The sequence below is a fragment of the Thermothelomyces thermophilus genome, chromosome 1 (genome assembly GCF_000226095.1).
Source record: "Thermothelomyces thermophilus ATCC 42464 chromosome 1, complete sequence".
NCBI lineage: Eukaryota > Fungi > Ascomycota > Sordariomycetes > Sordariales > Chaetomiaceae > Thermothelomyces > Thermothelomyces thermophilus.
In genome coordinates, this window is record NC_016472.1 from 6,015,608 (window position 1) to 6,040,409 (window position 24,802).

At 54.9% G+C, this 24,802-nt stretch overlaps 10 protein-coding genes across 10 annotated transcripts; 3 read left to right on the forward strand and 7 right to left on the reverse strand.

Annotated features, from left to right (window-relative positions):
* Positions 1-474: 474 nt before the first annotated feature.
* MYCTH_2297217 (uncharacterized protein) lies at positions 475-3,317 on the reverse strand. Its single transcript, XM_003659745.1, has 3 exons — positions 2,872-3,317; positions 2,302-2,818; positions 475-2,092 (listed from the first exon to the last, which is right to left on the reverse strand). Exons 1-3 carry the CDS (start codon positions 2,996-2,998, stop codon positions 1,036-1,038), a joined length of 1,701 nt encoding a protein of 566 aa, XP_003659793.1. The 5' UTR covers positions 2,999-3,317; the 3' UTR covers positions 475-1,035.
* A 310-nt stretch (positions 3,318-3,627) lies between these two features.
* On the forward strand, positions 3,628-4,708 carry MYCTH_2123451 (uncharacterized protein; the record flags this gene model as incomplete). Its single annotated transcript, XM_003659746.1, has 4 exons — positions 3,628-3,650; positions 3,736-3,792; positions 3,821-4,129; positions 4,522-4,708. 4 exons carry the CDS (start codon positions 3,628-3,630, stop codon positions 4,706-4,708), a joined length of 576 nt encoding a protein of 191 aa, XP_003659794.1.
* A 370-nt stretch (positions 4,709-5,078) lies between these two features.
* Positions 5,079-7,887, reverse strand: MYCTH_2089183 (uncharacterized protein; the record flags this gene model as incomplete). The annotated part of the gene is made up of 5 exons (XM_003659747.1): positions 5,079-5,843; positions 5,912-6,146; positions 6,209-6,327; positions 6,401-7,542; positions 7,630-7,887. 5 exons carry the CDS (start codon positions 7,885-7,887, stop codon positions 5,108-5,110), a joined length of 2,490 nt encoding a protein of 829 aa, XP_003659795.1. The 3' UTR covers positions 5,079-5,107.
* A 910-nt stretch (positions 7,888-8,797) lies between these two features.
* On the reverse strand, positions 8,798-11,043 carry MYCTH_2297226 (uncharacterized protein). The gene is made up of 3 exons (XM_003659748.1): positions 10,773-11,043; positions 9,653-10,614; positions 8,798-9,592 (listed from the first exon to the last, which is right to left on the reverse strand). Exons 1-3 carry the CDS (start codon positions 10,876-10,878, stop codon positions 9,215-9,217), a joined length of 1,446 nt encoding a protein of 481 aa, XP_003659796.1. The 5' UTR covers positions 10,879-11,043; the 3' UTR covers positions 8,798-9,214.
* Positions 11,044-11,234: 191 nt separating this feature from the next.
* MYCTH_2297229 (uncharacterized protein) lies at positions 11,235-13,061 on the forward strand. The gene is made up of 3 exons (XM_003659749.1): positions 11,235-11,960; positions 12,015-12,493; positions 12,553-13,061. Exons 1-3 carry the CDS (start codon positions 11,433-11,435, stop codon positions 12,839-12,841), a joined length of 1,296 nt encoding a protein of 431 aa, XP_003659797.1. The 5' UTR covers positions 11,235-11,432; the 3' UTR covers positions 12,842-13,061.
* Positions 13,062-14,235: 1,174 nt separating this feature from the next.
* Positions 14,236-17,552, reverse strand: MYCTH_2297230 (uncharacterized protein). The gene is made up of 5 exons (XM_003659750.1): positions 17,526-17,552; positions 16,941-17,274; positions 15,240-16,027; positions 14,838-15,175; positions 14,236-14,750 (listed from the first exon to the last, which is right to left on the reverse strand). The coding sequence occupies exons 2-5, from the start codon at positions 17,093-17,095 to the stop codon at positions 14,310-14,312; spliced, it is 1,722 nt and encodes a 573-aa protein (XP_003659798.1). The 5' UTR covers positions 17,096-17,274; positions 17,526-17,552; the 3' UTR covers positions 14,236-14,309.
* Positions 17,553-19,473: 1,921 nt separating this feature from the next.
* MYCTH_2297239 (uncharacterized protein) lies at positions 19,474-20,376 on the reverse strand. The gene has a single exon (XM_003659751.1). The coding sequence runs from the start codon at positions 19,961-19,963 to the stop codon at positions 19,559-19,561; it is 405 nt and encodes a 134-aa protein (XP_003659799.1). The 5' UTR covers positions 19,964-20,376; the 3' UTR covers positions 19,474-19,558.
* Positions 20,377-21,967: 1,591 nt separating this feature from the next.
* On the forward strand, positions 21,968-22,509 carry MYCTH_2123458 (uncharacterized protein; the record flags this gene model as incomplete). The annotated part of the gene is made up of 3 exons (XM_003659752.1): positions 21,968-22,005; positions 22,064-22,131; positions 22,277-22,509. The coding sequence occupies 3 exons, from the start codon at positions 21,968-21,970 to the stop codon at positions 22,507-22,509; spliced, it is 339 nt and encodes a 112-aa protein (XP_003659800.1).
* Positions 22,510-22,531: 22 nt separating this feature from the next.
* On the reverse strand, positions 22,532-23,214 carry MYCTH_2297242 (uncharacterized protein). The gene is made up of 2 exons (XM_003659753.1): positions 22,989-23,214; positions 22,532-22,883 (listed from the first exon to the last, which is right to left on the reverse strand). The coding sequence occupies exons 1-2, from the start codon at positions 23,206-23,208 to the stop codon at positions 22,690-22,692; spliced, it is 414 nt and encodes a 137-aa protein (XP_003659801.1). The 5' UTR covers positions 23,209-23,214; the 3' UTR covers positions 22,532-22,689.
* A 291-nt stretch (positions 23,215-23,505) lies between these two features.
* MYCTH_2297243 (uncharacterized protein) lies at positions 23,506-23,862 on the reverse strand. The gene has a single exon (XM_003659754.1). It carries the CDS (start codon positions 23,817-23,819, stop codon positions 23,547-23,549), a length of 273 nt encoding a protein of 90 aa, XP_003659802.1. The 5' UTR covers positions 23,820-23,862; the 3' UTR covers positions 23,506-23,546.
* Positions 23,863-24,802: the final 940 nt, after the last annotated feature.

Genomic DNA, 24,802 nt, shown 5'->3' on the forward strand with positions numbered 1-24,802 from the left:
GAACTATCCTAGTTACCAAGTCGCTAGGAATAGAGATTTTATAGTAGTTACAACAGAATTGCCTAGTTCGGTTACTAAGTCGCCGAAATAGAGCGTAACTATCGCGAAAGTGGTACTAGATTAATCGTCAAAGCGATACGAATCCAGTTTTGATGGTTAGAAGCAGAGTTTCCGCTACCATTTGATAGAAGATGGTTCCAATAGATAGAAGAAGGTTGGTAAGTTCTAAATAGTTTAAAAGTGCGATGTCTACCTCCTACGTTAGCTGGCCCTATGGCTCTGTATAAGTAGAGGATAGGAACAAAGAACCCTCCGTTTGCCAGCCCGTTTACCAGATCTACAGGTCTTATCTTATCTAGCCTTACATGATGGACGCGTCTATAGACAACGTACTACATCATCCGGTTTCGTTTCAGGTCCCACTCCGTCAGCCCGCCGGCTCCCTCCGGCCCTCGAGCCATGCATCGCTGGCAAGGTCCCATCGGCGTGGGAGTGGCAGATAGGGCAAGGATCGGCTTATAGTGACCACATCATTATAGCGCGTGGTTACATCATTTCTTTAGGGTTCAGATTCAAGTACGGACGTACAAACGACGAGTGCGTAACGCTGCTCTTCAGCACAGGAAATGCGGGTCACCGGCCCGCGCCCAGAACCCAGATTTTGCCATTAATAGGTTGCCTTTTCGCATTGCTCGTTTTCTTTTTGTTGGACAAAAGGAAAGAATTGAAAAGACAAAATACTCAGACCTTTATGCCTGGACAGCCCAGCCATCCCAGACATATTGCGGAAGTAGAAGTACAATGCTTATATATACACAATCCAACTTATTTGGTGGCAAAAAGAAAAGAAAAGAAAACGTGCCTTTGAATGAACTTGCACGGGGCGATGAAGAATGTAAAAAAAAAAAAAAAAATTGGGGGTTCTAGCTTTAGACCGCCCCCCTTTCGCGAATGTACCAGCATGTCTGCCAGAATTTCATTATCCCGACTTCGGAATGTCATGGTACCTGCCAAACCACCTTACCAATATCATTGCTATTGTTGTTGTTGTTGTTGTTGTTGCTGCTGCTGCTGCTGCTGCTCCTGAGGCTGCTGATGTTGCCATCCCATGGCCATGGCACTCGCAAACACCGAGTCATCGACGACGGTCCCCGCCATGCTGCTCCAGTCATCGTAGACATTCATCGGCGCCAGGAGGTGCGGCTGCGGTTGTTGTTGTTGTTGTTGCTGCTGCTGCTGCTGCTGCTGCTGCTGCTGCTCTTGCTGTATCTGCCGCTGTTGCTCCGGCGGCATTTGCGAGAGCAGCTGCATGTGTGGACGAACGTGCGTGATGGATAGGTCGTAGTAAGGGCCCGCGCCTGCGCCCATCATGGGTTGTCCAAAAGGGGACAGCACTCCTTGAGGCTGTTGGGGTATCTGTTCCTGTTGCTGGGGAAGGCTGAAGAAGGGGTTATTTTTCGGCGGGAAGGTAGAAGGGAGGGGTGCAATGTTGCATTGCTTCGCTTGATAGTGTTGTTCACCGTATGATGAGGATGATGATGGTGGCGGTGGCGGTGGCGGTGGTGGTGGGAGCGCTTGCTGTGGTCGCTGCTGTTGGGGCGCGGATATGTGCTTTGTCAGGGGCGGTGACTTCATTGGGGCCTTGTGGTTCGGCGGCTCAGAACTCGGGCGTGTGGTCGAGGATGCGGGGGATGGCACAGACGAGACAGTCGGTTGCACTTCGCTTCGGAGTCGAATGGTGGCCAAATCATGAGCGAGATGGGCGAGGAACTTAGGATCGTCCCGGCCCTCACGGAAGAACTCCAGGAGATCTTGCAGCTTCCCCGGACTCTCACCCTCGAGGAACCCCTGGGCGTGACCTGTTGTCTTGGGATCCCATTCGAACATGGGCTGTTGGTTGCGCGGCAGGTGGCCGTAAAGCTCCGAGTCAAGTTCTTTCCATGCGTGTATAATGGTTGGCTGGTGCAGGAGGCCGTAGATGACGAGGGAGTGGTTCCAGTGAGACTTGTTGCAGCCATCTTCGTAGTGCCGAGCGACGTGGTCGAAATAGCGATCCCGACTGGCAAGGAATCCACCACAGAAGCCGCATGCCCTGGTGAGATGGTCAGCATATCTTTTGTTTGCTTGTTGGGGCAGCACCATGCACGTGGTCGTGTGACACAACCCAGCCCCCTCTCGTCGACCCGCCGTCCGGTTTCTTAGCCCGAGATAGGAGCGGATATAACGGGAGAAACTAGAAAAAGAAAACATGCTCGAAAGAGGAGACAACAGAGAGAGCTAGCACGGCCAGAAGCTACATACCACGCGGTCTTCTTCTGTGTGTACTTCACCACGCGGTCGGCATGTGGGCAGGTGGTACACCCATGCGCGTTTTTGTGATGTTGGTTGAAGGTGTTGGCTCCCCAGAAAATGCGGTTGCAGTTGGGACAGGGATAGCGCTTGTACCGCTCGTGAAACTCGTCTTCGTGGCGCTTCCAGTCGAATTTGCGCTGAAAGGCGACGTCGCAAAAAGTGCACCAGTAAGCGCCCTGCGTCTTTGAACTCCCCCGATTGTTGGACTTAACGGGCGGCGCGGGCGGTGGTGGCGGTACGGCAACCTCCTGGATTCCTCCCCCAAAACCCGCCTGGGAGGACACCGAGCTCATCGAAGTAGCCGTAGACAAGACGCTCGCCCTCCCTGACGACTTGGAACTTGTTGTCGAGATTGAGAACCGGGTATGGAAGCTGCCCTGATGTCCTGCTTTTTCCTGGACAGCCTGCTGTCCCTGAAACGCCCCCTGCTGGGGAAAGCTCCCCTCCATGCTCACCGTCGCGTTCCCTAGCCGAATCATCAACACCCAGCGCCCCGACACGAGCGACTGCGAGTCTTACCATCGCCGAAATCCTCCAGCAACGCCTGCAGCAGCGCTTCTCGTGACAAACCGCACTCGGTAAGAGCCTGCACATGGAGACGGGCCGCAGCAAGACTGTCTGCGGGTGGATCGCGGAAAGGATCCATGGCGCGGAAGAGGAAAAAAAAAGCAAAACACCAGCAGGCCAAGTCCAGCCCGGTTCAGCTCAGCATCAACCGGGGAATGGAACCGAGACGTCAGGAAGAAGAGACAGTAAGGTGGATGGATTGCTCTCGGCAGAATCCAACGTCGTCAGCTGTCCATCATTCGCTGATGGCGACGTCTCGAGGTTAGGGATCGGGAAGCGAAAGGCGGGAGACAATCCAAGAGAGGCGTGCGAGCACGCGTGTATGTGGGAGGCGAGCCAGGAATATAAAACGAGAGCGCCCCAGCAGGATGCTGCAACCCTCCTTCTCCAAATAGGACGGGCGGGGGGGGGGGGGGGGGGGGGCGGGAGGGACTCCAGGGGATGGAGCGCGGCGCAGCCCGACGGAACCGGGAAATGCTGACTGAACCGGGAGGGAGGATAACGAAGAGAAAGACGGGCCGCCGGCGGCGGCGGCGTAGACCTTCTCAGAAAGCGCAGACCATAATCCCCTAATTGCTTCCCATGCGCCGCCTCTCGTTTTTATTTATTTTCGTTTTGTTTTATTTTTCTGGGTTATTTTTCGTCTTCTTTATTCAGTGATATAGGGGTATCCATACTTGTCTCGATAACTCGACAAGGCAAACAAGGATGAAGGGCAGTGACAAGACAGGGTGCGGCAGATCGTCTGCTACCCTCTCTCTGGCCCAGAATTGCAAGAGCCCAGACGCTGTTGTGCCCCCTCTTGATTGGGCAAAGAGCCCCCCTACCCATCCTGGTCGACCTGAAACACAAGCCGGGAACCGCGCTGGACGAGTGCGTTTCGAAACACCACGCCTTGCAGGGTGGCGCCCAATCAGCGCGCGTCCGAGGTGTGCGCCGTCCCGGTTGTGAAGGGGGTCTTGTTGCTGTTGTTGGTGGTGCTGCTGTTGTTTGCCCGGCGCCGCTGCCTCGCATCGCGCGTAGCATTCCTCCGGCCAATTCGAGAGAAAGAAGCGACGAACAACAGGCGACTGGTTCCTGCGGCGCTGCTGCTCCTCTCACTTCATCCCTTCTCGTTCATTCACCCCGCATCTGGCCCCCAGAATGGCGGATTCCGGCCCGCCTACATGTACTCAGTACAGGCCATATGTGTCAACACGTCGCGGAATCAGTACACTAGTGTAATGATCCGTAGGTGGATGTTATCCGTACGATGGTGTTGCTCTCCATGTGATCCGAACAGCAGGGAGACAAGGGTGCTGTCCCCTTGTTAAGATCAGATCGAACCGCGAGCGGTGGGTCGCGCGGGGGACGCCTTGGGGCTCAACCAGGATCCTGGCACCCTTCATGTTCTGCATTCCAATAACCGTTCAATTAAGGACTGGGCAACTCCTCTTCTCAACCTTGCGGCTCTTCGCCGCAGTCTTGCGGGAACAGGCTGCTTTGATGACTTCCGTCCTCCCAGCTCGATACACGATAAGGAGCGAAGCCCTTGTTTGCTTGACGAGGAAGTGAGGTAGCGCTGATAAGCTGTTGCAATCATACGTTTGTATGGCCTTCCAGTGGGCCCGCCCAGCGGTTCAAGCCGCTCGAGGATCCGTTACCGTGTCTCGAGTGCTGCCGCCCTCGCGCCGCAACGGCAGGATTCGAGGTGCCGCTTCTTCTTGAGCGCGCCATGTTGTGTAACGGCTGTGTATTGGAATATTGGCAGACAAAGCTGCACACCTTCTCTTGTGTCGAGCAACAATAACCACCGGGGTATTGAATAAGCCAGAAAAAGAGCGAAGAGCAAATGGTCTCCAAAATGTGGAACGGGCCATATCCCTGAACCTGAGCGAAACGGAGTCCGAAATGCATGCCGTGTCTGCAACACAGGAATGGTCGCCGCTCTTCCCCAAACTCATTGGGCTGTTGCCTAATATCTCGTTAGCTTTTTTTCCTCGGCATACCGGCAGTGCTCCGTCATGGAGGCTGTCGAACCCAGTTTTCTTTGATCTGTAAGATTCCAGTACTCCTTTCTCTCCCCCGCCGCGCTTCCTTCTTCCGCCTCCTCTGACCGAAGGCGCCGGTAGGAACGATGAGAAGCCGGCAGACCCTTGGAGTGGGGTACGTTCCATTTTGGCGATCTTTTTCACATTTAGATTTTTTGCTAGATTAACTCGAACCCGGCCTCCTCTAACTCCTTCCCAGCAGGCAACATGGGACGGCCTTGCATAGGGAATGGCCAGAACAGAGGATTCTCCGGGCTGTCAGCTGTCACTGCGACGTCCTTAAGCTTGCCTCCGGCTTCTTTATCTGCGCCTAGGCCCGGGACCGCATTCCCCCACGTGCAGTTGAAGTCCGATTCCTTAAAGTTGGGCACGAAGAAGTTAAGGCTGCCTGCGACCGGCCGTGTAGCCTTGTCCACGTCGTTGAATTCCACTTCGCGGGCTTCGTCTCCCGCCATCTTCTTGATCTCAACATCAATGTTCCACTTCTTGGCCATGAACTTTAGTATATTCAGCGCCTGCTCTGCGAAATGATGGCAGGGCGCCATCTCCGCTAGGTCTGCAATCCCCCGGCCGATGGCCTCGACGACGTGAGGATCCGACTTGGGCGGCGGCCTCTGAGGGTCATCGCCCTGCGCTGGGCCACCGTTGTCGGCTCGTCGGGTACCGGAGTTCACCGCCGCTAAAGTGAGGTGCATGATTGATGATGTGAGGACAAAATATGGTACGAACGATGGTGTTTGTCTCAGCGTGTAAAGTTGCGCATAAGAGCGCAATAGTCCGGTAATCGCATCGGCCGCCTGCGAGCAGACATCGCGCGGGGATATACTTGAGCCGATGATTCGCAGCTTGATTAAGGGTCGAAAGAGAAGGAGTATGGCAAAGTGATAGTACATGCTACTGAGGCGTGAGCCTCGACGACCGGGCACATCAAAGACGGCGTTCTTGGATAGGCAGCTACTCACTGTGCGAATAGGACGGCCGGGGTGAAGTTGTGCCCGAGGCGCAGCACCTCCGGTATCCTGTCATACCAATTCAGGTATTGAGTATAGATAGCGAGCAAGTCCCTGCTTGTGAGCGGCCTGCCAGGCGAATGAAGAACGTATAACGACTGGTGAACTAGTTCGCTAAGCTCGCAGAAGCACTTATAGACAGAGCGGACGTTGGAGGGTTGCTCGCAGGACCTCTGTAAAGGCGCGCCTGTTCCATCGAGTCATTTAGCTGGACGAAAACGGGGCATCTGGATGGGGAAAATTCTTTACCGTCATCTGTATACGGGATCCGCAGCGAGGCCTCGATGTCGTCTATTATTGCCGGTTTCGGCGGAAGGCGAGGGAAGCACGAACACTGGGGGAGTGAGCCGGTTGCTAAGGACCACGCGCTGGCTATCGGTTAAAATTCGAGCCACACTACGGCAAGAACCCCTTCACCGGAATGGAGCCAATACTGCTTACTGATCGAGAGCAAACGCCCCCCAAAACGTTGCGGCTTGGACTGCACTCTCGTCGTCGTCCCGCCCGTCGTCTTGCAGCCGATGGAGCCCCATCTCGATAGCCAGACGAATGCTCTGACCAGCATAATACCAGCTCTCAGAGTCTCTGCCGCAGCTGGCCTCTCTAATGGACATGATGCCTAGCGCCTGGATGGTGGTGAGTTTGTGGTGGTCCTCCTCCTGGTAGAACAGGCGTTGACACTCCTTGAAGAAGTGGTTACCGGACGTATGCGGATCGTCGGGATTGGATCGAGTGTTTGGCCGGCGGGAGAAGCGGCAGCCGAGGGCCAAAAGCGCGTTGACCAGGATCGGCGAGCAAAACCGGGGCCGGCCCTCCATGAAATCCTTGAGGAAGTGCTCCTTGCTAAGGGAGGCAAAAGTTGGATATTCCCAACAAAAGTAGAGGGCCAGCAGGTGCTGAACCAGAGCTGGGTCGCTGGTTACTGTCGTCCAAGTTCCTGGGGGGACTCGCATCTCAGGGAAGTCGGGAAGCAGGACAGGGCCAAAGGTACGCCCCCTCCCCGGTTCCGAGCTGCTGATTTGACTGTCGACCCATGATCCGACGCGCAATCGTGCTTGCCTTTGGACGTCCGTCTTCCAGCTCGATGCGTCCGTGAGAGGGCTCGGGGTCGGACGATTCTGGGCGGAATAGTGACCTCGCCAGGGGCTCTGCTGGTCCGCCTCGCGCCGGATACCGTGTTGCTGCTGGCTGCTGACCGGGCTAAGCGCATTCATACCGGGCGGGAGTTGCGTATATCTGCTCGAAGCGGCAGCTCCGTAACCCGATAAGGTTGGCGGAGCAGCGCTCCCTTGGTTCAGCAAGCGGGTGATCGACGGTAACGCGCCGCCTCCGGAAGGGGTGGTCCCTGCAAGCCATTCTGAGATGGATTCCACGGTCTGGCCGCTGCGCAGGCGTGCGAGAACTTCTTCCCAAAGATCGGGGCGCACAAGAGCGGCGATGACTCGCTCATTGTTGCGCTGCTGTTGGCGTAGCTGTTCGATCTCGTGACGGAGGTTCTCTTTCGACTGGCGGACAGGCAATTCATATACGCATTCGACATCCTTTTGCGCCTTGCACCGACTGCAGGGCTTGTTCCCGTCGCACTGCGCGGAGACCCAGTGTGAGCGTACATCCAAAGAATCCCGCCAGCCCCGGAAGGAGATATTCAAGGTCCCCGGGCGTGTACGAACCTTGGCGCGCTTCTTACGGCATTCGGTACAAGCGTTTGGTGTAACGACACCGAGGCCTCTTTTTCGCTTCGACGTACCCGAATTCGGGCCTCCTGGAGGAGCTGCAGCCGGGTTTGACGGAGGAGCAGCTGAGGGCGCTGGAGAGAGTGCCTGCTTGTTCCCGCTTGTCGAAGTGGAGCCCGACTGGGGAGCTGGCGGCGCAGCGTCGGAAATTCCTCCTGCCTTGTCCTCATCCATTGGATCCGTGTCTCTTGTCATGAGCTTGCCTAGCAGTCATCCAATTACCAAGCTCCGACCACTCAACGCCAGCTACCATGGTCAGGTTTAGCCGAGGAAGTCTCGCGTCGACAGGTTTAACAAAACGCTCAGCACCTGGAGAGATCGAAGTGGGTTAGGCACGCGAGTAAATAGGGGGCAAGCTTCGGTGCGTCCCATGCCTGTGCGTACCGGCAGCGCGGGGAAGCGGGCACCGGCTCGTTCGATATGTCTCGGATTGGGGCGGGTCAAGCAAAGAATACGGCGGGAGGAGGAAGAAGTGAGCTGAGCTAGCTTTTTAAAAAGCGGTTCCAGATGCGGCCAATTCGCCGCGGTAGACCAGGTAGGTATATTTGGATGGATTTCGATGGCCTGAATGGCAGGCGTCGACTTGATTGACGCGGGATCTTGCATCAGGCTGGGCCACGGTGTTATTCGGGTCGCGTCAGAGAGAGCTAGTGTAAAGCTACCCGGGCCGTGCTCCTTTGGGAGTTGGTTGGAGCGCCAAGGAAGCAAAAGCAATTCCTCCCATCTAGACCCCCACCTAACCGCCTGCACCCCGGCACCGCTCAGTTAACCCCGCGAGCCCAGGCCCTACGGAGTACGGATCACATACGGTATGTATGTACAAGGACGTAGATACATAGAGCTGTGGCTGGACAACTAAAAAAAAAGGCCACTGCCGGGCCTGTGCACTCGTCTCCTGTGGGCCTCCGGCCCGCACTAAGGTTCGCAAGTTTACGTCGTTTGCCCCGCAATCGATACTCGAGACGTTCCAGGAAAAGTTCAAAGAGGTCGCGAAAGAGCTTCCGACAACTGCTTCCACACTGCAATATTCAGGGGGACATTGTGAAGGAATCCCGTTTAGCGACCCATCCAGGCAACTCCACACATCCAACAGAGGGAAATTGCAGATTTTGTCCTTAATTAAACCGTGTCGCAAGAACTAGATATCCACTGCTAAGAAATGGCTATTCATGGCTGGACAAGCTTTCACACGTGGTTGGTTATTAAAATTCAAGTGAAGGGATAGCATAGTGAAGTGAGATTGCAAGGTCCAGATGTACCGAGCAAGAGAACATAACCAGAAGATCTAGCCACCAATGTAGTAGTGTTCGTGTTAGATGAAGATAACCCAGATTAAACATCACCGCGCCGTTGCAGAGCCACGGAACAATCCCATGTTCACGAACCAAGGATGTGCTGCCAAATACCAGTCCAACCCCCAAACTTCCCAGGACAAAGACGATTCAGAATGTAAAGTACAATATACATAGGTAGAATACAAAACTCCGGCGGAAAAAGTGCACCGGCAGTAGTCCACACCGGTCTAGTACCCCTTGCTCGGGCTCCGTACCCGCGTGCCCTTTGAGGGACTTCGCCCCCTATCCCCCTTGCTAGGGCTCCTCCTGCCTGACGGTGTCTGCGGGGGCAGGATCATTTTGAAATCCGGTGATGCCTCCGAGTCGGTGGCGTCGTTGACAAAGTAGCTCTTCCGGATATGCCTTGGTGTCTGGCTGAGCGGCGCCCAGATATAGGCCTGCTGGGGATTGTGTGCTGCTGCAGACCCCAGCATAGGCGGCACCACTGGCGGAGGGTGCAAGGGTTCCACCGGCTTTGGGGGTTGCTGCAACGCGGATTCGCGTAGGAAGGCAAACCCGACATTATTAGCGAAGACAACGGCTAGGAACACCGATATAAGGAATCCCTGGGCGATGTGTCAGCGATGCGGCGCGATAGTTGGAAGGGTTTGTTATGGTTTGCCTACCCAGGTCTTGAACGTCAAGACACCAACGAACTCATTAATGATCTCCGCAACATTCCTTACTGAGATCTGGACCTGCATGATAGCCGATTCATCCTGGTCCATGCATGCTGCCCATTCGTTGCAGGGCCCGTCCAGAGCGGGCGCCCGGTTTCTTCTCGGCTCGCAGCGGTTTTTGATGTAGTTTTCGGAGCAGATCGACTTCTCGTTGGCGAGCGCGGCCCGGGCTTTTTCGTTTGCATGATGCAGGTCAGACCGAATCTGGAGGAGGACGTAGAATATGGCCCAAAGCACGAGGCTGGTCAGGATAAGGTTGACGCCGAGCTGCAACCACTTCGAGAGTATTGCTGGCGCGCTCGGGTGGTCGCTGATGGAGGACAGAAAACTGCTGAACCAGCCCCGCGGAGCTTCTTTGCCCCGTTTACTTCCTTTGGCCCCGGTGCCCTGTCCATCTTCGAATTCGGAGTCCGACTCGTCAGAGTCGTGCGCTAGGCGGGGCCGAACGCTGCCAACATCCCTGTCGCCGTTCAGCCTCTTCCGTTTCCTGACCTTGTCTCGGCTGACTCTTGGAATCTCTCCCCGTCCAGACGCGTGATTCCGAAGCAACGTTTTGCTGAACAGCGTCTTTCCGGTGGATGGCGTGACGAGGGGCTTCCTGAAATCCTCTTCTCGATCGAACTCTGGGGTATCTGCTGGCATCACTGACGTATCTGTCATAGAGGGACTCGAGTCCGCCGGAGAGTAATCCGGAGCCACAAGTTCATCGAAACGTTTCTGAGGTGTGGTGAATGCGGGGTTTCTGAATGCTGGCGCCGATGGCTTAAGCTGTATTTGAGGGTTGAATAGTGAGGTGTGCGGTGGTCGCGGTTCAGCTTGTGATCTGGAAGGCGAGCCATTGAGAGTGCCCTCAGTAGCGAAGGGGTTGGGATTGGACGATTGCTGTTTCGTCGGCGAACTGAAGGTTGCTGTTGGATGAGATGTTGCGTCAGTAGGGTTCCATGGTACCTAGCCTTCTTGACACTTGGAATCGGAACGGTCCACTGGAGGAAGGCTGCGACATAACAGGAGCGAGGGGCAAGCAGATAAACGGTTCGCAGCCGTAAAGGGGCGCGCCAAAACTCACACGTCGGCTGCTTCTGCGAGAATTTTGCGAATGGACTCGAGTGATCCACAGGGGGTTGTGACTGATACTCCCAGTCCATCAGTCCCTCGTACGTGCGGCGATCCATTGTATGAGGCAGGAGAGCGGTCCGTATGGATCTCCTAGGGAGTAGACACAGACAACTCGCAATTGAAGAGCGGGGTTGTGCCGCGTTTTCTCCTCCTTTCGCGAGATGATGTCGAAGGCGCGGCAAGTTGGCGGAAGCGTCGTTAGTGGCAACCGCAAGACAAAAAGTAAACACGCGCTGGGACAGATTTCTGGAAGCAATAACTAACGGCCCCACCCGAGCTGTGGCTCTCAAGCACCCGCCGCACCCTTGTCCTGTCTGGACCGGGGAATCTGCGGCTGATTGAGCCAAGCACAGGCCATTTGCCGCAGCGCGCCTCCTGGGGGTTCTCAATGAAAGAAGGCAGCACTGCAGCTGCCATTTCTCAACCTCGAAAAAAGAACCACTCACCAATTTCTTGACAACGTACGCCCATCGAAAAGGCAGTCATCGCGGATCAGTTATAGCTCGCAGTGACCTCACTATTCCTTCCCAGGACGTCACACGTTAAGTCGCCGGTCCAATCAGTTACCAATTTCGGTCTGAGCGATTCGCGACGAGAACCAGTTACAGCCATGTCCGCAGCCAACTCACCGGCTGGCTCGCGAGCCGGGTCAGCTGAACCGACTCATCACGATGAGCGCCCTGATGGGGCTGCTGATGTTCACGATGGAGATGCCGGGAATGCCTCCGACAAGGATTCCGACCTGCTATCCGAAATCGACGAAGACCAGTTCGAGGACTACGATCCAGCCCTCGAAGAGAGGCCCGTTGAGATTGATGAAAATGTTGCAATGACTTTGAAGGCGGCCAAGCGCAAACGGACGGATGGCGAAACAGTGAGAAAGCCGAAGGAGGGGCGCAGACCAAAGAAGAGGTCAAGGGCGGTTGAAGACGACGTTGGTGATGGGGAGGAGGGTGAACGCCGGCCGCGGAAAGCACGCGCTACCGGCGAGCGACGGACTGCGGGGATGGAGGAGGAAGAGGAGGAAGTCAACGAGGAGAATCTCACGCCCGAGGAGCGGCGTCGCCGGGCGATTCAGCGGGCCATGGATAACGCCCTAAAGAACCCAACGAAGCGCAGGCGGAAGAAGGATGATATCGTATGTACATTGTCATTCCGCCCCGACGAGCGCTCTAAAGCTGACATTATACAGGACCTTGAGGAGGAAATCGACGACCAAATCGCGAACCTCAAAGTGGCGATGGAGAAGGCTTGCGAAGCGGATAACGAAGCCCGTGACAAGGGCATGGCTGCCACGCATAAGCTGAAGCTGCTCCCTCAAGTCACTGCCATGCTCAACCGAACCGCGATTCAAGACTCGGTCCTCGATCCCGAGACCAACTTCCTACAATCGGTCAAGTTCTTCCTGGAGCCCCTGAACGACGGCAGCCTTCCAGCCTACAACATCCAGCGCGACATCTTTAACGCTCTCGCGAAGCTACCGATCAACAAAGAGGTTCTCCTGAGCAGCGGCATTGGAAAGGTTGTCTATTTCTATACCCGCAGCAAGCGACCCGAACCAAGCATCAAGCGGATAGCGGAACGCCTGGTCGGCGAGTGGAGCCGTCCGATTTTGAAGCGGACAGATGACTACAAGAAGCGCCAAATCGAGACTCGCGATTTTGACATCAAGTGCGTCCCCTCCCTGATCATTTTCGCCTTCTCCCTCAGTTACTGACTTGTGTCAACAGCGCGGCAAGACTTGCCCGGCGCCAAGAGGCCGCCGCCGCCGGCTCGCAAATAACACTTACCCAACGGCCTGCAGGCAAGACGCGGTTCGAGCTGGAGCGCGAACGCCTCCTCGCCCCCGAAGTCAAGAAGAACCGTGCGCAACCCCCCGGCTTGCCGGCTAGCTACACCATCGCCCCGCGGAGCACGTTTGACCCGTCGCGAGCCGCAGCGGAGTTCCGTCCCATGGGGTCTGCAGGACTGGAGGCGTTCAGAAAGATGACCCAGAAAGGAAAGGGTGGGAGACGCTAGTTGCTCGAGGAAAAACCGTGAACACAAGCTTAGTTGGAGGTCGAGTTCATCGCTCTTACGAAAGGAGGCTAGGCCAGCTTCGGCGGCCTGCTTCCTCCCTACAGGCATCTGAGGGCTTTGGATTGCTGATTGGGTGGTTGGAGCACGCAACTTATAGGACACGGCGCGGGATTCACGGATCGACTCATATGTAAAGGTTTGAGCTGCTGGGTAATGGGAAAGTATCGTTCGGCTTCTGCTTTTGAAAAGGAGCCTAAACGTCCCCTCGTTATCAGGGACAGAGCAAGCAACCAACTAACCAATCGACATTGTATTATCTCTTTTTTTTTCTTCTCTATCCCTAAGATCCATCAACAGTCACGGCCGGTGCCTTTGCCTAGCCTAGAGTGGAATCAGGTCAACCAAGACCAAAAACCAGAGTAGATCGTGCAGAGCACTCATGTTCTTAGTGGTTCGTCATGAGCGAGTTCTGCATCACATCCAACATCACGGTGCAGTGGACGAGAGCATATGCCAACTGAGGTATACAGAACTCGACTGTTTCTATATCATCTGGTGTGCAACGGGGAGCACGTGTTCGAATGAACGTCTCTCTCGTGTTCCATGGGTACCAGTACCAGAAGAACAACAACAACAACAACAACATCAAGAAGAAGAAGAAGAAGAAGAAAATGGGGCGCTGCAACAGCTGCTAAGATTAGATTAGGCAGATACGCTTCCAACCAAGCAACAGACCGACACAATTGACCGACCGACCAAACGACCACGATGCAAAGGAAACGGTCATCGTAACGGGGCATCGCCTTCTAAGGTGTAACGTAACCAAGTCTTTCCGCGCATAGGAAACGGAGGGCGCTCCGGACCTCCCAAATGCCACCATGAAGCCAATAATAATTTGTGTGTGTAGTAGAAAAGGTGATAGAAAGTGTGTGATTTTAAACGATGAGAGACAAAAAGACAGACAAGATTGTTGTTGTGGAACGAGCAGACAAGCATCAGAAGATGACGTTCAATCATGAACAGTGTGGGCGGGGCAGGCTATACCATCATCAAGGCAGAGCGATTTTTTGTGAAGGGAAAGAGAAGAAGAAAGGGGCCAAAAAAAAAAAAAAAAAATTGGAAGTCCCCGCCGTCCTCGTCGTCTGTCCGTCCAGGCATCCATCGGTCTGTCTATCCTGTGGCCGCTGGTGCCCAGGCGCACGCTGCGTCAGAGTGCGCGATGGCTCTACCATGGGAAGTGAGAAGAAAAAAGAAGCACGCAGCACACGGCAAAGGGGAGCGAAGACGTTTCCCTCCCCCTGCTCGGTATATACCCAATTGACAGCGCCCTTGAGCGCCCGTTCCTCGCAAGGGCGGCCGCCGCGGCACCAAACAAGACAAAACAGACAAACAAGGACGGAAAAAATACAACTGCTCTGTCCCAGCACATCACCCCCTCACCGCTCTTACCGCTCTTTTCTACCTTCCTCTACCGCTTGCGCACCTCGCACGCCCATCCTTCTATACCCTCACCGCGACTGCCCACCTCGACCTTGTCGATCTTGATGCCCTTCATACCAGGCGTCTCTTCGAGCCAGGGGTGGGCGGCCATGCCGCCGGCATTGGCACGCCTTTCGGGGATGAGCTCGAGCATGGGGTGGAGGAAGTCGGCGATGCGGCGGCTTTCCTCCTCCTTGAAATGGTACTTTTCCCGGAGCACGTCTGGCAGAGCCCAGTGGCGCAGACGGTGAATGTTGCGCAGTTCGCCCTTGCGGTTGAAAATCTCCTGCGACCACTTGCCTGAGAGGCACAGAGACTTGGGGAAGGGCCCCAGGAGCTCGATGATTTGAGCGATGTGGTCGTCATCCTTGCCGTACTTCGTGCCTGACTGCGGGTCGAAGAGGTAATCGCCGGTGATGAGCTCAAAGACCTGCAAGGAAAGGCGGGGAGAGGGAATGGTTAGCCTTTGTGTGAAGGGTGGTGTGATGAACAGGTGGGAAACTGTAAATATGCATACCATAGCCGCCATGCTCCATACATCTGTGCTGGCCCCCCACTTCGCACCGAGGATGACTTCCGGCGAACGGTACTGGCGTGTTTGAATGTCGTTGGTAAAGTGGTGGTTCACCCAGCAGGCGTTTCCGAGGTCGGCAATCTTGACGCTGATAATGTCGCAAGCCTGCATGTCGTCGGCTTTGCGCTTCTCGCCCGTGGTGGAAGGTGGGGTCGCGGCCTTATCCAGCGAGATGCCCGAAACTTCCCTCGTCAAAATGTCGGCCGTCTTCTCTCGTTGCTTCTGGTTCTCCTCTGTGCTGTCCGTGCCGGGCGTCGGCGAAGACTCTTTTTGCTTGTTTCCTGTTTGTTAAAGACGCGGTCAGCGGGGAGCCAAACTTGATCCTGCGCTCAGGGTTAGACATGCCCTCTTGTAGTACCTGGCCGATGCTCTGGGAGCCGGGAGATGGGAAGAGCGAGTTGGAGTTGAAGCTCGCGTTTAGGGGCGACGGCAGCGGTTGGCTGCCCGTGATGAGAGTCCTCCGCCTCCGGCGACCGTTCCGATTGTTCTCCTTGTCGCTGGGTTCGTTCTTAACCACCCGTTTGACGATTTGTTCGACGTCGCCAATCTCGATGAGCACGTTCTCCGGCTTAAGATCGGTGTGGATGATGCCGCATTCCCGGTGGAGATAGTCCAGCCCCAGCAGCACCTGTTTTGTGATTTGCTTGACAAGAGGCATCGGGATGCCCCTGTGGTTCCACTTCTTGATCAAGCCCAGTAAGTTCTCCCCCAGGACCTCAAAGACCATGCACACATGGGTGCCGTTCGGTCCCTTATGCTCGAATGAATCCAGCAGGCTGACGACGTGCTTACGGCCGGGATGGTTGGGATTCGCTTGGACGATCTTCTTGAGGAGCTTGATTTCGTCGATGGCGGTTTCCGTGTAGTGGGCGGCGGACCGTACGACCTTGAGCGCGACGTGCTTCCCTGTGTGATTGTCTCTTGAGAGCCAGACTGTCGAGAAATGACCCCAGCCCAGCTTTCGCACTACGGTGTACCTCCCGTCCTTGAACTGCTCCCCGATCGTAACCGGATGGTATCCTCCCTTGCAGTAATCCTCCGAATCTTCCTCGTCGGCGGTGTTCTCGGCGGCGTCCTCCGGCGAGGACGACGATGTCGGCGAATGTGTCATGGCTGATGCTAGGTGGGCGGCCCTGCAGGAATAGACGTGTAAGCGGACTGTCCAATCTCTGCATTGCAGCAGGTCGACGCTGGCTAAGCTAGGCAGATGCCCGTCTCCAAGACCGCATCGTTTGTCTCCAGGCAGAGTTGGGCGGCGGGGCTAAGTCGGGCTGCATCTCTGCGCGCAGACACGGCGCCGAACTTTCGGCGGCCCGAAACCACTGTCAACCTCTCCGCAATGGTGGGGGGGGAGGAAGCCAGGACTCGGTTGCAAGGCAAGCAAAAGCGAAAAAAAAAGAACAAGAAAAAAAACCTTGTCTTTAACATCGTCTTCATTTTGGAATGTCGACTGCGCAAGAGCGGGGGGGGGACGAACGGGTTTGCTCAGAGAAAAACGTAGGTGGTTTGTCTGGCGAGTCTGAATGTTGCAGCGAGAGGTTCGATGTCTCTTTGCCCCTGGCGGTGGTGGTGCTGGGGCGAGAGGAGTCGGGAGGCGGGAAGAGAGGGGTTGTGCAAGGTGTGAGAACGGCCCCAGCTCACTTGAGCCACAGACACGGGTCCCCAAATATCTGCAGGGTGGTTTCGCCCTTCAAAAAGCTCGGGGGGTTTTGCGAAACCCATGCGCAGGTGTGATGTCGCAGCGTGAGCACATGGGTACGGAGGCAGTGGGCTGTTTTATGGTTCGTGGGCTCGTGGGTCCCATGGCCCGCCTGTCGCACCCCGCCACCTCGCTGAGGCACACGCTGCGCAATGTGTTCGCAAGGTTGAGGGGACCTGGGATCTGCGATCCCGCGTGCCCGCAATCGCAGGCAGTGCCAAGGAAGAGAGAGGACGGCCACTCGGACGGGCAATCCGCCTTTCTAGAAATGGGACAGAAAACCAAGGCATTTGATCGATCCTCTGCAGCAGAAAGACGAACACTTCAAGTGTGGTCGATGCACGTACCCAGGACTCTCGGTAGTGATGATAGGCTTCAGGCCATCCTTCTTTCTCTTCTTATTCAATAGGGGCGAGTTGCCGTTCGAAGGCGCAGCCGCTGCCGATGCGCCTTGGGGCAACTGTTGCGCCGACGTGTCGCTCGCGTATTGCGCGCCGTTCATTTTGCGCGGAACGGAGAATCGACAGCTAAGCTCACAAGGAGGGATCGGATCAGGGAACTCGCGAGAGGGTAGGCCGACTTATTTAGCTAGCGATATCGACGTCGATGGAGTCGGCGGGGAAGAGCAGGGTCGGATTGAGAGGCTCGTCGACGGAGAGAAAGAAAAAAAAAAGTCAAGACCTGTTCCGACGGGTCAGCTAACCTCTTTTTGATGCCCAAGCTGTCGCGCCGTGGCAGGTCTAGGAATATCGCCACAGCACTCGATCCGACTTTGGGAGGGCCAGCCGCTGGCGAAAGAAGGAGCTTGGTGGCTAGGTTGCCGCGACGAGCCCTACCGGCCACCGGGGTTGGTCCAACGATGATGCTGGAGTCGTCTCCCATCTGCGGGCGTCCCGAGACAACGGATGTGCATCCTTTGCAGGTGCTCTTACCCTTGCCAAATGTTGAGGTGGTAATCGTGGTACAGCCGTCTCCGGTAGTGGATATTTGCAGCGCAGCAGGCGGGCGATCGCGGATCTGCTGCTGTGAGCGAATGTTTGATTGATCGGGATTTGCGCCTCGCCAGTCTGTCTGGTTGTCGCAATTCGACGAGGTCTCGGGCAGCGGGCCTGGCTGAGAGTTGGGGTCGCTAGGCCGACCCGGGGTAGGCTGACGAGGGAAGGAGGGGCAGGATTTGGGGCGCCGAGACTTGTGACAATGCCTTACCTGAGCGTACGCAGCAGTGTCGAGAACTTCGCAAAAAAACGTTGCGTGTGATTCTGTGACCGAGTATCGGGGTGGACGTCATAGACAGGTTTTGCGCATCAAAACCTGCGCCCTGTAAGGTAGGTTGGTTCGCAGTTCACTGCGGGTTATGTACCTCGCAAGGTACGTTGTACTATATGTACATCACATACCTTACCTCACATACACATCCGGGACAGAACAACGTTTAAGAACAAGGGTGTGGATGGTATGCAACTTGCAAGAAAAGACTGCAAGGGGCGATGGAGACGCTGGTTACGAGGAAGGGCCAAGGAAACAACGCCGGGTGCGAATTTAAGTAATATGTATAGTCGAGATAGAATTGGTTGGGGAACTTGGAAGCGGCTCAGCAAGAGGGGGAATGGTTTTCGAGTTGAGCTGCTCGGGGGCCGCGGTAAGGTGGGGCTTGTTGCGATTCAGAAACAGGGGCGATTTGGATGCAACCAATGGCGTCGCGTTCCGGCCCTGAAGGCCGCTGGGGGAAGCCCAAGAGCCACTTGCTCAAGCAACGTGATGGCACTTCCAACCTTGAGGATTCTGCCTCGTGGCTGTGACGCGGTGGCACCAATCCAGGTTTTTCGTTTGCCGCCGGGGAGCTTGGTGACATGTCAATGTCAGCGACCCGAATTTGCGACAATTCGGCGTAAAAAAGGTGCAGGAGCGGAATCTGATTTCAGAGAAAGACGGAGAAAGGCTGCGAACGTAGAAGAAAACTTGTAAAAAAAATCAAGACGAAGAATATTCTCTTCCCCTTTACTTTTCTCATTTTTTTTCTTTCTCCTTCCTTGATTCAACTTGCTCCATGGGGTTTTCATACTTCTCGGTGACTTCCATACAAGTTGCAGGACAAGACCCGGTTTTGAGCTCTTCGAGATTCCTTGGCACTGGAAAGAGAACAAGCTTACTCCGTACCGCCGAAACTTGGTACGTAATACGAGCACATCCACGCCTACCCGCGTTCCATTTTGTAATAATGTCATTCCTGTGTGTCTGTATGTGCAGATTACAAAACATCAATAATGGTTCCTAGGTAGGTTCTTCGATTAAGGGTTGCTATATATTTTTGCCGAATGGTGATAGAGGAGTGCAACTTGCTCCTAAAGCGAGTTATTTAATTTACTCATGCATTTCTTAACACTTCGTACCTGCCAGTTACTTCAGGAGAAGACCGCGTGTGGGAACTAACTATATTCTGACACACCAGCCAGATTCCCAACACATTTTGGAAGAGCTAAATAATTAGTACCTTACTAGTAGGTCAACACGCCACTCAATGCCATTTGCGAGCTGGTTATGTTACAGGATTTGACTACCAGTGGGTCAGATCCGACTGACCCACCAACAGGGATGATAGACCAGGGTTCGACATGTAGTCCGTATTTAGACAACACCTCCAAGTGCCAGAGGCACTTGAGAGAATCAACGCATCTTTTATCACCACTTCTGAGGCTCATACTAGAGTTCCAGGAGTGCCTGCCACAGCGCTCATACCGCTGTGGATAGTTGACCACTGCAGCACATCTGACCGTGTTGTAGCAGGTTAGAAGCATAAATACACGATAACTCTCAGGTCCCTCAGGTCAATATACCGCCTTCCAATACAGGAAAGGCACTTCCGACAATCAGAACGTCGAAATGTGCAGACAACCAGCCGATAAGTAGGTAGCAGCAAAACAAAGCTGGAACCAGTCTCCTGAGACCAGCGGAACTACCTGATCTCCTACAGCCCACACTTCTTCCGGCAGGCCTCGACGTCGAAGATGGCCCCCTGAGGGATGGCGGCCCTGAACCTGGCAAGGTCCGCGGCAGAGATGACGCCGCCGAACGAGTTGACGACGAAGTCGTCGGTCTGCTCAAAGGCCTGAGGCACGACCAGGGCGGCGCCGGGGTCGTCAGAGCTGAAGGCGGCGACGGCGAGCGCGGGGGCGCAGTCCGGGTTGTACTGCGCGTGGAAGGAGCCCTGGGGGAAGATGGTCGTCTGGTTGGCGGCCAGCTCGGTGCGGATGGTGCGCGGCCGGCCGTCGGCCCCGAGCACGCCGGCCTCGGGGATCATCTCGGTCACGACGCGGCCCGAGAGCACGACGAAGATCTCGGCCGAGCGCGGGTGGATGTGGAGCGAGGCCATGCTGCAGCCTGTTTTCTCTCCATAATACAATTCAAGATAGTTTCTTTGGTTAGCTTCCTCACCTCTTCTTATCTGGCATTTCTTCGCCCCGCCGGTCGTCTGGTGCGTACCTTCGATTTCTGCAATGGCCAAGGCCAGGTTCGTCCCGACGAGAGCGGGAAAGGTCTTTCGGTTGGCCATAGGGAAAGTAGCCTTGTCAAAGTCAAAGACAAAGTCCTTGTCGTTGCGGAGAATCTTATATCTATCGACAGCGCTAATACGAGTAGATGGTCAGCCTCCCAACTTGCAATCATGATATTATAATAGATCGGCTGGACTCACGTGTCGGCCAGCTGCAGCTGGGCGGGAATGCTGAGTGCCGTCGCCATCGATATGAGGGACATCAGAGTAACAGGAACGGTCAGAAACTTCAGAAACATCTTGTCAGTTTGACGGGACCGACACGGGTGTTTGTCTAAGAGGGAAGCAAGATTCGGCAAGAATGACGAGGTTAGGGGTGAAATGAAAATTATCTTTGAAGTCAAAGGAGAAGGTTTATGAAGCTAATATGGATGCGGATGCGGATGAAGAGCAGGACGAAAGGCGCCATGGTTACCTGCTTTATATATTTCGCTGTACCTCCTGTCTCTAACGGATTTCTGATGGTCTCAACGCACTGATTGCACGGCTGTGTTGGTGTAAATACGCTGTCCCACTCCTGAATACGCGATTTTGCTAAGCCTTGCGGATATACGCTGTTTACCTAGTGCTGACACATCTGGATACGTCGGGCGCCCGTCTACTCTTGGCACCCATGGCCACCTTAGATAGGTAATTATCTGTAAATTCATTGGCAGGGCTAAGTTCTGGCGAGGTATTCCATTCGGACTTGCAGCCCCATGTGGCCCGGGGGGGTATGTTCTAACTAAGATGCCTTCCCTGGCAGAGAGCCACCATGCACAATGCATGGTCATCTGGCGCACAAGGAGCTCCCTCTTTGTATGTATGCACATCGGCCCATCCTTCCACGCCTACGACGTTGAGAGGTGCCCCGTATGGTACTGTGGCTCGGCGACCACTGTCCACTTGGTCTTGTGATGTTAGGGTAGACGGCGAGACACACCACCCAAAGCAAAGATTTCTAATGTTTGAGGCAAACGGACGTTGATCGACTTGTACCACTGGCCACTAATCAATGAGATGTCACTATTCTCTTGACGAGAGGAAAAGAAAAAATGCACGAACCATATTCCATGGTGGGTCGCTGAGCCCTTCTAAGCCCAAAGCATTGTTGCTACCCGGAAACTGCGGTGTTCAAACCACATCACATATCGCTGACCGCAGGTTACTAAGGTACCTAAGTACCTACCGATGACATTTTACTCCGTAACGCCGTTGCTCGATGCCTTTACATGTAGACAGATGCAGACAAGGCAAGGCTATAGTGGCCGGGGTCTTCGTTAGGTCGGTATAGGGTCCAAGCCCTCCGTCTAGGCACGCTATCTAGGCAGACACGCGTTGAGGGTGATAAATGTATTTTCAGAAATATGCCTTTCCATCCGCCGCTTCATCGACTATTACCTATGAAGTCACGTTCCCAGGCCAGATCGGCAGGTTTTGATATTCGAGGGCATATTATAATTCTGCGTGGCAACTCGTGGGATTCGTCGTTTTCCTCATTGCTACCCCACAGCCCGACCCGCCGGCGCGTCCAGCCTAGGCACCTCCTCGACAACCTGCTCCTCATTGGTGCCCTGAGCGACGTTGCCGGATTCGCCTCGGTCCTCGCCGTGCTCTTCAGATCAGCCTGTTTATCGGAGGTAAGCTACTACCGACCGAAGTGACGGCCCGGGCCGTCCATCACCATCATCCTCTCTGCTCTACTCCCCGGTGTCCCAAAGCTGAACCCCCTGAGCGTTGTAGCGTGCTCCACCTTTTGCGACTTTGCCCTCGCCCTCCTCCCTTGGCAGCTGCTCCTCAGGTTCGACATGTATAACAAAGAGAAAGTGGGGCGTCGCCATCGCCATGAGCACGGGCATCTTATACGTGTCCCTCCTCTACTAGTTGGTACTTTATATTTGTGCTTTCGTGTATTGGTCATACTGACGCCCACAGTTGTAGTGCTGGAATATCTTGCATCTTCAAGATGACCAAGATTCCCCTCCTTTACAGGGACAAAAACTTTAGCTGTAATTAAGGGCCATCCTCCCTTCCTCGTTCCCCGTGCCGTGTAATTAGCGGCCTGTTCAATACAATACCCAAGGTACCTAGGGTTGAGCGAGCTTGTCACTTTGCTAAGTTCCCCCCCTTTTTCTTGGTGCTCCATTGTTCCAGACAACGCCCTCCCTCTCGTCATCTGGGCCTTCCTCGAGCCTGCCGTCACCATCATGGCCGCGTCCATCCCCGTCATCCACGCTAACCGCGGCAACAATAAGAACGACAATAACGCTAGCAATAGGGACATCGATATCGACATCGACCTGGTGCATCATGATGGCCTGCACATCGATGACCGTGCCACGGTACCGTCAACGAAGGGCCGGGTATGGGGGGTAATAACCTATTAATCACCTAATGATCAATATATGCTCGATTTTTATTCCTTGTTTTCTCTGGCCTTCATTTTTCTTTCAAATTGTTTTGTTTTGTAGCTGATAATAATTATAGGTAAGTGATACTCAACTGCCTCTCTTTGATCAGGCATGTATGGGTCTGCGTATATGTACCACCTAATTGCTCGCTCACATTCAGGCGTTGTCGTCCCAGGTGACGGCCCGGGAGCGGGCCCAATCGCGGATCTCGTCAAAGTTGCGGCACGTGTGCATCGTCGAGAAGTCGGGCCACGGGTCGTCGTCGCCCAGCTCCGGGTACACGCGGAAGGTGAAGACGCCGACGTCGGCCTGGCACATGAGGTTCATCCGCAACGTCTCCAGGCAGTGGTCTATTATTGTATGCGTGTGAGTGATGAGGCGCTAAGAGTTAGAGGAACAAAGAAAAAGAAAAGAAAAGAAACGAAAAAAGAAAGGAAAAAAAAAGCTAAACATACCGACGTGCCCCCTGACGTCTTCCGGGTCGGCGCTAATGTCGCCGCCTTCGTTGACGTAGTAGTCCTTCCAGGTGAACTGGCGGAGCAGGTTCAGGCAGTGCAGCTGGTGGAAGACCTCGATGGCCGCCCGGTAGCCGACCTTGCCCGTCTTGGGGTCGGTAACCTTGAGCGAGTCGAGCGGCATCCCGAGGCGCTCGACCTCCTCGCGTGAGATCATCATGTCGCCCACTGCGCGAGTACGGTCAGATCAACTTAACCAGATATTATAATCAACCTTTCGGTGTTCGGGACCGGGTCGCCCGTTTTTTTTTTTTTTCTCTCTTGGTTGGTTTCTCCTTACCCCTCGATATTTGCTCCCATGCTTCGTCCACCTCGGGCCCCTTGCCCACGTAGGGCGACCAGTTCATGTTCGGCGTCAAGTTGTACCTGACGTTCTCGTACCTAACGATGGGCGCGGCGGGAGCTGGTAGGGGGGTTTGGCGTCGGTCAGCGAGGCCGCACGAGATACTCACAACCCCCTGTCCTTCCGAGAAGGGCTCGATGATGGTCCAACACTTTTCAACACTTACAGTAGATGGAGGACTGGGGCGGCGCGACGAGGCCGGACGACCCCCCATAGTGCAAGCAGAAGGCGAGCGCGAAGAGGGTCGTTGAGACGGAGAGCAGGGCGACGTGCACGAGCCATACCCAGTGCTGGCACAGCCTTCCCGCCGTTTGCGCCTGGTGATGATAGAAGTCGTCCAGGTGTCGTATCCTCCTCCCCCAGGCGCTGGCATCGGATTGCTTTTCATCATCTAGAGGGATGGGTTGGTACTCGCCCATTGGCGCCATGGCCTGTGTTTCTGTGTCCGCACGCGCCGGCGGCGGAGTGTTGAAATATGCAGAGAAAGGTAAGGAAAAACTCGGGATGACCAAGAAGGACGGTAACTCCTAATTATGCCAATTCCGAGTTCAACGAAAGAGAGGGAAAAAAAGAAATATGCTGCCCAATATTCAATGTTGTGTCGGTTGTTGAGTTAAAGGGACAAAAGTAAAGGCATGATAATCAAATCTGCCAGAGATGGAAAGAAGCGAAGAAGAGACACACGATCGGTTTGCCGCCAGGGCAAAGCTTGGAGGGAAAGAGGAATGGAAACAAGCAGCTGTGAAGATCTCTGATTTTCATGCTAGACAGATGTGCCGTGGATCAGAGTCCCTAAAGCTCGGGTAACATCAGAATGGCCTGGAACACATCGTAAAAACAAGCTGGTCGCAGGCCGCCATCTGGCACATCATCTGATGCAGTCTTAAGTTTCGACAAGATGGACCACGGGCATCTAGGGGAGAGAACTCTGAGCGGGCACGGGACGCGAGCTGAGAACGAGAGGCAGTGCCATTGGCTGCAAGACGGGAGTAAACTAGGATTAGTAACATGCTCGCACTCAAAGTTGCCCAGGTACGGAGTAATAGCGTCTGAAATAAGATCGATCCTCCGTACCTAGCCAAGGTAGCAGGCTAACTCTACCGATGGCCTCAGACTCCGCCAAACAAAGATGAGATTTGCGCTTTGCAGTACGGAGTATGTGTTTCGTCTTGGCGCCTAAGGGGAACTGTGAAGCCAGGGGTTGAAGCTCTGCTTCTTCGCTCTCTCATTCATTGCATTAGCGAGCCCCCAAAACGGATCAACACTGAAACCTGGGTCTGGGGTTCATCCGCACCAACGTCTCATCGCTTGGCGCGCTCTAAGCTTTTAGCCAAGGCACGGCAGGTTTTCCCATTGGCAATCTTGCAAGCCCCCGTCAACACTCAGCCCGAATGCAACTCCCTTGAGCGCT